The sequence below is a fragment of the Dipodomys merriami genome, unplaced genomic scaffold (assembly GCF_024711535.1).
Source record: "Dipodomys merriami isolate MVZ:Mamm:240054 unplaced genomic scaffold, mDipMer1.0.p SCAF_1, whole genome shotgun sequence".
Lineage (NCBI taxonomy): Eukaryota > Metazoa > Chordata > Mammalia > Rodentia > Heteromyidae > Dipodomys > Dipodomys merriami.
The window spans coordinates 48,778,807-48,790,944 of record NW_027202270.1 but is presented as its reverse complement, the minus strand read 5'-3'; the positions used below and the strand labels follow the sequence as shown (position 1 = coordinate 48,790,944).

General features: G+C 34.5%; 1 protein-coding gene across 1 annotated transcript in view; it reads right to left on the bottom strand.

The window, feature by feature from the left end:
- Scn9a (sodium voltage-gated channel alpha subunit 9) overlaps positions 1-12,138 on the bottom strand; it is a 153,575-nt gene that overhangs the window by 6,317 nt on the left and 135,120 nt on the right. The window contains exons 21-26 of the mRNA XM_070021655.1: positions 10,384-10,506; positions 8,607-8,888; positions 7,937-7,990; positions 7,258-7,395; positions 2,426-2,530; positions 1,983-2,253 (exon numbers count right to left, since the gene is read on the bottom strand). Coding sequence (XP_069877756.1) covers positions 1,983-2,253; positions 2,426-2,530; positions 7,258-7,395; positions 7,937-7,990; positions 8,607-8,888; positions 10,384-10,506 — 973 coding nt within the window. The remainder of the gene's footprint in view (positions 1-1,982; positions 2,254-2,425; positions 2,531-7,257; positions 7,396-7,936; positions 7,991-8,606; positions 8,889-10,383; positions 10,507-12,138) is intronic.

Sequence of the window (12,138 nt, the reverse complement as noted above, 5' to 3'; positions counted from 1 at the left end):
CACAAATAAAAGTTGATTTCTAATGCCAGAGATGTGACAGAGAATGCTCAAGGCCCTCATTTAGATACCTTTATTACAAAAAAAAAAAAAAAAAGGATTTCCATGTACATTTAACTTCTTTCTTCCTTCCTTTCTTTTTTATTAAATAATCTTTGATTCATGTGATTTTTTTTTACCAGTTAAATTAGCAACTTTCCACATATTGAAGCTCAATTTTGGAATATCTCTTTGAATTTATTCAACTTTAATTAGTTAAATAATTAATACTCAATACCTAGAACTCTTGCTTAACTTTTTTCACTCATTGCCTGCTTGCTCTCTATCAATTAGATCACACCTTTACTTCTAGGTCCTTTCTGAAGATAAGAATTTTGTGCATTTGTCTGTTTGGAATGGACTCTAAACTGTAATCCTCTGTATTCAGCCTCCTGAGTAGGTAGGATTAAAGACCAGAGCCTCTGGGCACTCAAGTGAACTTTCATTTTTAAAGATTGTTGCTAGGTGCAGGTGACTCAAGCCTGTAATCCTAGCTACTCAGGAGGCTGAGATCTGAGGATCGCGGTTCAAAGCCAGCCGGGCAGAAAACTCTTTGAGACTCTTATCCCCAATAAACCACTAGAAAACAGGAAGTGGCACTGTGGCTCAAGTGGTAGAGCACTAGCCTTGAGCTGAAGAGCTGAGAGACAGTGCCCAGGCCCAGAGTTCAAGCCCCACAACAGACTATACATATATATATATATATATATATATATATATATATATATATATGGTTACCATTAGTAGTCTTAATATCAAACGATATACAGCCGCATCCCAATACTCTGATTTTTCTTCCTTATAAATGTTAGAATGGTTTAGACTTGTTTTGCAGCTTACCACTCACATGATGTAAAAAGACTCATCAGTATGGAATTTATGTTAATTGCTAAAGGTAGTCATCATTTCAGTGATAGCCTTCCTCTTTTTTTTTTTTGTTGTTGGTCATGGGACTTGAACTTGGGGCCTAGGAATTCTCCTTCAGCCCTTTCATTCAAGGCTAGTACTCTACCACTTGAGCCATAGTGTCACTTCCAGTTTTCTGAAAGTTAATTGGAGATCAGAGTCTCACCAACTTTCCTGCCAGGGCTGGCTTTGAACTGTGATGCTTAGATCTCAGCCTCCTGAGTAGCTAAGATTACAGGCTTTAGCCATGAGTGCCTGGCTGACAGCCATCTTATCTAATTACAAAATAATCCTTAAAATTACTGCTTTTTGGGTTATTTATACCTTATATATTACGTTGCAGGCCATAATTCTTTCTAGATTTTTAACTTCATTTTTATTTCGATCATTTATTAATTTTTTTCTTCAAGTTTATTTTCTATTTTTTCCACATTTGAAACAATGATTAATTTTTGCAAATATAACTTAAGGTTTAATCTTTCTAGCTGAGTATGACTGCATATGCCTGTCATCTCAGAATTTATAGGGGAAGGCAGGAGATTGACAGTTCCAGGCCAAACTCGGTTACAGAGTGAGTTTCAGTTCCATCTAGGCAACATAACAAGACTATTTCTAAACCATAAGCACAAAGTATTTGTGACCTTTTTAAACTTACAGTTTTCAGATATTGTAGCCAGTCATATAATTACTCAAAACTAAGGTTTATTATATGTTAATCTTCCTGCAAACAGGAAGCAATATCATATTCTTCACTGGCTTTCAAAACATATCTGTGAATAAATGCATTAGCCATTTTTTCAAAGGTAAACTTGGAAACTAAATACCAAAAGTTCCTATGTTTACAGGAGGGAGAAACAATTGGCTTTCAAGTCTCATGTGTCAACCCAGGAATTCCCATATGGTTTTGTTTCTTTTCTAAAGTGCCTTCATTCTTCCATTTTTCTAGCTTACTCAAAAATAGGTTTACATTAAACAATTCTCTGAGTATGTGTGGGACTGGGTTTATTTGGAATTAAAATGTGGCTAATGAATATCCTTACCTACAATGGAGAGGATCACAACCACGAAATCAAAAATGTTCCACCCAACTGTGAAGTAGTAATGTCTGAGGGAGATCAGCTTCAGTACACACTCCCCAGTGAAGAGGATGATGAAAACCAGATTTATCCAGTACAAAACATACGTCATGTTTTCACTTTGGCCCTCCTTCTCTACCATCATGGTTACCATATTGAGGCAGATAAGAACCATGATGGTAATATCAAAAGCTTGGTTGGTTACTAGGTCAAATATGCATCCTTGGAATTTGTTCTGTAAAAGATACGAATAACATGAAAAGGAAATTACATTCTTATCTCTACAAATGAAAAGTATTCATTAAAGATCATAAGCACAATTTAAGAGTTGGCATGGTTGGAATTGTGTGTGTGTGTGTGTGTGTGTGTGTGTGTGTGTGTGTGTGTGTGTGAGTGTGTGTGTTTACCCCTGGCCGAGGAATGGGCTTTTGTGGTTTCTTGGATCCCAGCTTTTTCATTGCATTGTAGTATTTCTTCTGTTCTTCTGTCATAAAGATATCTTGACCTCCAAGGTAAAGAAATAAAACACAAATCTAGTTAAAACCAGAATTACTGTGGATTTTTCTCCTGATTCATTAAATAGGTTAAATTTATTAATATAGAAATGAGATCTATTTTGTTATAGACATAGCTATGTGCAACATTTGTCTTACACAATTATTCATGTATTGGCACAAGTCTTTGTCCATGATATGCCTATATAGACTATATAGATATATATTATATAATAATGATTTCCTCCATTATTTTTCAATATATGGACAGTATATATAATATACACTGTGTGATGATACTTTCTTTCCCTGCTACTTTTCTTACCAGGCATTTTTAAAATTTTTGCTAAATAACAAAAATGTTAGAAAGGGTTCTAAGAATTAATAGTAGGGCCTTATGTCAGTGGCTCATGCCTGTAATCCTAGCTACTCAGAAGGCTGAAATATGAGGACTGTGATTTGAAATCAGCCTGGGAAGAAAAGTCTGTGAGACTCTGTGGCCAATCTACCAGCTAAAGACCAAGAGTAGCTGTGGCTCAAATTGTATAGTAACAGCCTTGAACAAAAATGTTAAAACACAGTGCTCTGGCTTTGAGTTCAATCCCCAATACCAGGACACACAGAAATAAATAAATTAATAGTAGAAAATATCTCTTTGGGTGTTTTAGTTAAAGTTTAAGATTCTTACAAGGAGTTGGAACAAAATCAATTATGAAAATAATATTAGTTTTATATTAATTATATTTCTAGTCCAATAATAGACAAATAGGTAAAGAATAATACATATGTAATACATATTTTGTTATCTACCTCTTTTTCCATATCTATGTCTATAGTTCAACTCTTTGGATTTTTAATTCCCCAAATCCCCAAAATTCAATACATTTTATTATATAGTAGCTTATTGAATATCCACATTATGTATGTAATGCTTTATTGAACATCAACATCATATATGCTATATGTAATACATCAAAATATAATGTGTGACTTATATATCATTATGTATACATCACATATAATGTTAACATTCAGTAAAGTATTATGTACTAAGGAAGTCACAAATCATCATATCATAAAAGAAAATATAATCATTAAGCTTTAAGACATAAAAAATCCTTAGCATCTGAATATGGTTTTTAATCTTTTCTACACTGGAAAAGTCTAAATCTTGTAATTGGGTGCTAGAATGTTGTCATTTCTTCAAGCTATGACAATTTCTTTTAGTTGTTTGTAAGTCTTATAGTGCTGTTCAAATTTCTATTTGATCTTAAAGTTTGTTTTCTTTAGTTATATTAGAAGTCACTTAGTGATCTGAAGTCTGTGCTTAAACTTTAGTTGTGATAGTTTGAGCATCTCTAGCCTGAAAATCTGAAATCTGAAATGTTCCAAAAATTGTACTTTTTGAGCACCAATATGACATGTTAAAAATTCCATACCTGACTTCATGTGTGGACAGTAGCCAGAATAGAAGTTCACAAAAACATTGCATAAAATTGCCTTCATCTTTTATGTGTATGAAACATAAATGGACTTTGTGTTTAGACTTGTATCCCATCCCCAAGATACCTCTTTATATATATGAAGATATTTAAAAATTTGAAAAAATATGAAATATCACTTTGAACCTTAAGAATTTTAGTTAATGAGAATTAATTAAGCTAGTTTAAAGATGGTTCCTATTAACCTTTCTAGTAAGGTTGTGGTGACTGAAAAGTTGTTACTTAGAATTGACACAGAGTGAGTATCATTGTTCCATTAGTTCATCTTTTGTCCTTCTGTTTCTGAACTAAACAACTTGGGAGGGAGGGGAGTGAGGAGTGGTAAGCAGGAGAAAATGAGGGAAGGAAAAGTGTTTAAAAAAATGTACTCATCACCTTACTTATGTAACTGTAAAGCCCTTGTTCATTACCTTTACAATAAAGATAATTTTAAAAAAGAATTTATTCAGAGATATCAAGCTCTATAGGATTTCTGTCAATACATATTGCTTTAGTAAAACCCATAATTTTGCCTTTTATAATTTAAAGCTATTGATAATCGTCTTCTTCCTCCTCCTCCTCCTCTTCCTCCTCCTTCTTTTTCTTCTTCTTCTTCCTCTTCTGTTGGTCATGGGTCTTGAACTCTGGGCCTGCGCACTATCCCTCAGCTCCTCAGCTCAAGGCGAGTACTCTACCGCTTGAGCCACAGCACCACTTCTGGTTATCTAGTGGTTTATTGGAGATAAGAGTCTCATGAAGTTTCCTGCTTAAACTGGCTTTGAACCAGGATCCTTAGATCTCAGCCTCCTGAGTGGCTAGGATTACAAGAGTAAGCCACCAGCACCTGCCTTCATTCTCTCTTTTAGGAATACATTTTATGGTTAATGACAAAATCCCAATTATCACTGAATTCATTAATGGTGGAGTACAAATAGAGACAATAGATTGGTAGAAAAATTTGTAAAGTGAGATTGATCATTAGGAAGAGTGGTGAATAGAGCCACAAACTGAGATCAAAGTATGTGACTTAAACACACACACACACACACACACACACACACACACACACACACACACACGCACACACACACACTAAAAGGCAGAATTGCATTAGAGAAATAATAAAGGTTTCGATGGCAAACAATCAGTTACCCACATTAATGGCATTTCAATCATCTTTCATCTATCTTTGTAAATGTTAAGCTGGTGCTGAAATCATTCTACTAATTCTACCTCTCTCCTTCCAAAGATCTCTGTGCTCTTGAAAAATACAAGTAGTACTTTAGCCTCTCCACTCTAAAATGTCTGGATTGGGTATTTTCCATTGAGCCCAGAATAGTTTTTATGGGCTGCTTCTGCCTTCACCTGCACTGCCTGCACTTCTGCTCTCAGGATGGGTCATTCATTCAGCTTCTACGGCCTTCTCAAATACACACTTGTCACAAACCTCCATACAGCTCTGCCTTTTCCCTCTGATTGCCTATGCCTATGTTAATTTTACTTAAGATCCTTATCATTGCCTCCTATTGTGGCATTTAAAAAGATAGTGGTAGCAGAAAGCCTAGGAAGAATAATTGTCCAAAATTTTAGGATTGATAGGATGTACAACTGACTATTTAAACTCTATTGCATAAATGATCTTGGGTAATGATCTTGGGTAAACTGCTTAACCTTTCTGTGCTTTTCCTCATGTCTGGCACATTTTCTGTAATAATTATGGATGATCTTACTGGCTGAGTGTGTTATTCCAATGAGTTGAGATCCTAATGCCGAGTACCTAATTTGGAAATAATAATGCTGCAGACCTAACTAATCTTATTATATAATTCACACTGGAATAAAATGAATCCTTAATCATGTATGACTAGTTCCTCATTAGTAAAAAGAGAGAGAAAGAGCATGTCAATACTGATAGAGATATTGGAATTATACTCCTATAAACAAAGGGATACCAAGGCTATAAGATGAAGAAAGCCAGGGACTAGTGGCTTGCAGCTATAATTCTAGCAACTCAGAGGATGGTTCAGAGCTATTCAGGACAGGAAAGTCTATGCTACCTTATCTTGAATTAACCGCCAAAAAACCAGAAGTGGTTCTGTGGCTCAAAGTGGTAGAGCATTAGCCTTGAATACAAGAGCTTAGGGGCAGTGCCTAGGCCCTGAGTTCAAGCCCCATGATAGAAAATAAAAGAAGAAAAAGATGGAGATGTAGCTAAGGTCAGTAAGTAAATAGGCCTCAAACCTAGAATTCCCAGCTCCTTCAGAAGAAGAATTAGGAGAATCATAGTTTAAACTTTATAGGACAGGACAACAAAACAAAGCAAAACAACAACAAAAATACAGTTAACATTGTGAGTTTATCTCAAAGAATTAGCCCAGCATGATGGTTGACATCCATAAATCAAGATATGCAAGAAGTAGTGATAGGAGGATCATCATCAGAGTGTGACCTGGGAGAAAAGCTAGAAACCCTGACCAAAAATAACTAGAGCAAGAAAGAGCTGTGGGTGTGGCTCACTAGTAGAATACTTGCCTAGGGACAACCACTGAGGCCTTTAGTTTAAATTCCAATAGCAGAAAGATTCCAGAAAAAAATTCCAGAAAGAAAGAATTCGTCAAGAAAGGAGATGATCGCCTGGTCTTACAAAACTGAGATTTTGGATATTTAGCCTCCAAATGTGTGAAACAGTAAATTATTGTTTAAAACCATTTGGTTTTAGTATTTTGCTGTGGAAATCCTAAGGAATGATAGTTGATGTGAGCACTAAAAAAATAAAATTTCAGTAGAGTGCCTAACTCCATGCTCAGCAAATCTCAATTCCCAAGATCTGTGTTACTTCTCAAGCTCTAATAGAAAGTTCTTCAGCTTAGAAGTCATGCTTAGGGCATTCTTTCCTACGTATGGTCCAAATACATACCACACAGACTACAGACAGCAATGGCGTAGCTACTTGTGTAACACATTTTGAATAAATCATTAGTGGATATTTCTTAATTATTCATTTCTTTATGTAAAACATCAGAAACAGTAGGAGTCAACATATTTGTCATAAAATTACAATTGAGGAAATTATTTTCTATACAGCAACTGAATAACATTAAACATATCTGTGATTTTTTACATGGACAGTATTTGAGAAAGTAAATGAAATGGTAGTGAAAGTAATTACTAATTGATATCCAACTTTAAAGAGTTAACATATTTTTGAGAAACCAATTATTCATTTATTTTCAGTACAGTGAAGAAGAAATTTGAAATACTTATCTTCTTTTTCTGTTGGTTGAAATTATCTATGATGACACCAATGAATAAGTTCAAAGTGAAGAATGAGCCGAAGATGATAAAGATGACAAAATAAATGTACATGTAGAGGTTGTATTCATACTTGGGCTGCTCATCCACCTAGAAAATCAGGACAAGTTAGCAGTAGGTTGACAAAAATTTCTTTTATCACTTTTGTTTTCATGGGGTTTGATGGGATAGAGCTCTGAGTATTATACTAGGTGAATTTTGTATTTTAAAAACCATACCATTATGAGGGCTTAGTGATTTTACTGATATTCATCATCACAATATTATGCTAAGTGTGCTGCTTGCTTTGTCTTACTGGATCTTCATAAATACCTTACAAGGTAGGTAGTAGATTATACCATTTTTTTAAAATGGAAGAATACATTAAGGTTCAGGGAAGGAAAGTTCTTCACTCAAAGTCAGGGTCAGGGCTGGGACAATGTGGTAAAAGCAGAATTTGTGTCAGACTATGGTCATAGGCACTGGGACACTTTTAGGTGAAAGTTCTTTATGTATTTGTACATGTAAGGTATCCATGGAGCTATAGTTTTAAACCACTCAAGTAACCTAAAATGGTTTAAATTGTAAAGTGATATTGTAATCAGTGATATAAATAAATTAATAAATTAGTGATATTTGAATCAGTACTTACATTAACAGAATCCACAGCTGCATACATAATGTCCATCCATCCCTTAAAAGTTGCCTGTAAATATACGATTTATAGATTTGAATATGTACTTCATATTCTAAAACTTCCATCTAGTTTTTTCTATTTAAGCTTACACTTATTAATATTGTTAATAAGTTTTGCTGTATTTCAAAATGCTAATTTAATCTAAAAACACTATGTTTTAAAAGAAATCAATTCTCAATATTTCTCCTAATAAGTACTTCCAAATTATTACAAATACCTGTTAAGTTTGCATATAAACTTTTATTTTCCGAAGTAGAACAGAATTCTATGATTCCAGCAGGAAACATTTTTTTCTCCATTTCTTAAGTTTTTCTCTGCCATTAGGAAGTCCCTGTCACTTACCTTAAGCTAAAACTAGAAAGACAAAGTGACTACTCATTTCTGAAGTAATATCTAAGTGGTACAATGATGGGCTCAAGTCATACCAGAGTAGATTTTGAATTAATAATTCTCACATGCAAGAAGCCTTATGCTTCATGACCATAGCTAGGAGATCGACTCTTTTTTGAAAGCCACATAACATAAATGTATCCTTAAGTCCTCTTAACAAGTTATTGAAGGAGTGACTCATTTCTTCCCTTCAACAGGTCCTAACATAATAAGTACTATGAGAGGAGTGACTTACCACTTGAAGTAGAGACAGGTAACCAAGTCCAACATTATCAAAGTTAACCTTCAGGTTTTTCCATCGTACATTTGCACTGCCATTCATAAGGGCAAAGCACTCTGAACGATTTTCAACTTGACTTGTAGAAAATCTTGTCCCATCTGTGGTATTTACACACTCGTAGAACTTGCCAGCAAACAAATTTACTCCCATGATGCTAAATATTAGCCAGAATATCAGACATACGAGAAGTACATTCATGATGGAAGGAATTGCTCCTATCAGAGCATTTACAACCACCTAGTGTCCAAAACAAAGTAGACTCAGTATGATCAGAAAAGGGCACATAGGCAACATCAAGGTACAATTAAAAAGAGTAGAACAACCATCTTTAAATATTTAAGACATCAAATCATCCAACCAGTATATATGTATTGAATGTCTACCCTACTGTATGCTCAATACCAAGACAGAGGTAGCCTTAACTCCTGTCAACACTGGGCTATAAATTTCATGGTTCACACAGTAAAACTATTATCAAAAACACAAAACAAGCAACATGATATTACAATCTTAAACAAAAATCAAATTAATATTAATATACAAAAAACCTGATATTGATAAGATGAAATGATGAAATTGGCACACTCCAGAAATGAAACAAATACAAATGATAAAAAAAATGTAAAGTCATTAATCACAGAATTACCAGCATTGGAGATTCTCCAATATTAATTGCATAAATGGAATTAATATTAGGAGTATTCTAATGGTTTGAACTCTTTAGATAGAGATGCTTTTCAAAATGAGAGCAATCTTCTTGAATTTATGATCCTAAGTCTCAAAATAATTTTATTTAATCAGTTAGCCAAATATAGACATTGTCAGTCTCAGCTAAGACCAAAACCAAGGAATATTCTCCTTTTATTTCTGCTCTTCAGCATTTCCTCTGCTATTGACTGCCAGATCTGAATCATTTCCTCTGCTATTGATTGCCACCATACCCTTCTTCATGGCAACTTCTGTAGCATTTATTTCTTGCTACTCTTCCCTATTATTCCTATCACCCAGACACTTAGTTCTTTCTAGTAATTGCCCCCCAAACATCCTGCAAAGTTGCAATATACTGAATAGTTCAGGTAAACAATCATAGTGGAATGATGTACAATTATGCTGGCCTAGATAGACAAGGCAAACTCAAATTGAGATTAATGGAAGAAGGTGTTGGCATTGATAGTGTCTTGACTGTTACATTGCTTATGGTGAGTTGTGGTTAAAAGCAGGGACAAGATGGGGGAACACAGGCAGGAGAAAGAAGACTCAATGCTGACTAGGAAGAAACTCAAGGAGAGAGGCAACAATAAGGACTGATTGTAGAGAATATATCCATTGTCTTGCATATCTGTTAATACAGATGCTAGATAGAGCAGACTGGTGTTAACTTTGTTAGTTCTCCATAAATATCTTCTTAGATGCTACACACCATAGGGAAATAAAGGAAACTATTAAAGCTTTAGCTTTTATTAAATGCAATTTAGATATAATTCCAATAGTTTGGAAATATTACTTTAAGGATGAAGGTAGTATGACAGCTGTTTGGATCAATTTCCTAACAATATCATACACACACACACACACACACACACACACACACACACACACACACACACACACACACACACACGAAGGATTATGGTGTTTATTTGTTCATTTTAAAAATAATATGTACTGTGAAATACCAGGCTTAAAATCTGTGCATATGTACTTAAGGTTAGGAAATTGAGTGTTTTCTTACCCTCATTCCTTCAAATCTAGATAGGGCTCTCAGAGGTCTCAAAGCTCTCAGTGTCCGAAGGGATTTAATAGGGCCAAGATCTGAGTAGCCCAGAGTGCTTGCGACTAAAGTAACCAAAGAAACCTGTATAGAAAATTTAAAAAAAACATTAATTGGTTTAATAAATCAATAAATTATAAAGGGAAATGTTGATTTCAAAGAGCATTAAAACAGGATGAATACAAGCAATATAAGTTTCTATGCCACATTATTTCAACATGACCTCAAAACTGGTATCGTTGAGGCTTTTGAAAGGAAAAGGGATGTCAGGGGTAGCTAAACAAAGTAAAAAAAAAAAAGAAAAAAATAAAGCAATGCATATATTTTACATTTTTTTGTAGTTGGTGGTCATGTATTGTTTGCTAAATGGGAACAATTAACTAGATCAATTATCCAAATTTCAGTTGAAATGAAAATCCAAGGCATAAGATTCCAAAGCTGCCATAAATCTGTGACATTGACTCAACTAAACCTAAGCCTGAGCATGAACCTTTTTTTTCAGAAGCCTTCTCAAAACTAATGAATTTAAGATCACACTACAGAACAAATTATTTGTGTCCTTCCATTTCTGAGGATTGACACAATATTTATCATTTATAATTTGTGAAAGGATTTTCAGTTATTCTGAAGGGAATAAGAGATCAAATTATCTTATTGGTTCTAAAATAGACCTGAACTTTTAAGAACTTTCTCAAATAAAGAAGACTAGCCACAATGACCATACGCAGAATCCAAGAGAAATTGTTTTTTCACAAATTATTTCAAAAAAGATCATTGAACAGAAAGGCAATTGACATTCATTTTACAAACAGAAGAGGGAGTTCCTCAATGAGTTTAGATTTAGATCTGAAAGTGCATTCAGAAAACTCATGTTTAAATATTCATTTAAATATTCATTTGTAGTTAAGTGTCTGGTGCTTGAACAAACCCCAGACTCAAAACTAAGAACCACAACAACAACAACAGCAACAACAATTTCTAAAATATTTACTTCCCATTTTGTACCAGGAGACAATGTCTAAGAACAATATCTAGGATGTCTTCAATATGAATTAAGGTATTAGTAATTTAAGAGATTGAAGTTATCCAGAGAAGAACATTTGAGAATCAACTTCCTTATATTTAAATTATTTAGGGAAGAAAATCCCATTGGCTACAAGTTTGCTGTTACTTCTATTTGAGACAAGTAAATTAATTGATATAGTAGGAGGTGTTAAAGTAGGAGGTGTTAAATGTTACAGTAAATGTAACATTAGTATTATTTCGGGAAAAACCTGTTTCCTCTTTACAAGGTACTCTTTTCCATTACTCAACCACTCTCTAGCTTTTGATTTTGTTTTCTTATCTGGTCATGAGGTTTGAACTCAGATCTTGGGCTCTGTCCCTGAACTTTTTTGCTCAAGGCTGGCACTCTACCACTTTGAACCATAGCTGCACTTCAGTTTTTCTGGTGGTTAATTGGAGATGTGAGACTCATGCACTTTGCTGGCCTGGGCTAATGTTTCAAACCTGAATCCTCAGATCTCAACCTCCATAGCAACGAGGCCTGAGCCACCAACACCAAGCTCTAGTTTTTTCTTCTCTTCTCTTTTTTCCTTCCTTCCTTCCTTCCTTCCTTCCTTCCTTCCTTCCTTCCTTCCTTCCTTCCTTCCTTCCTTCCTTCCTTCCTTCTCTTCTCTTTCTTTCTTTCTTTCTTTCTTTCTTTCTTTCTTTCTT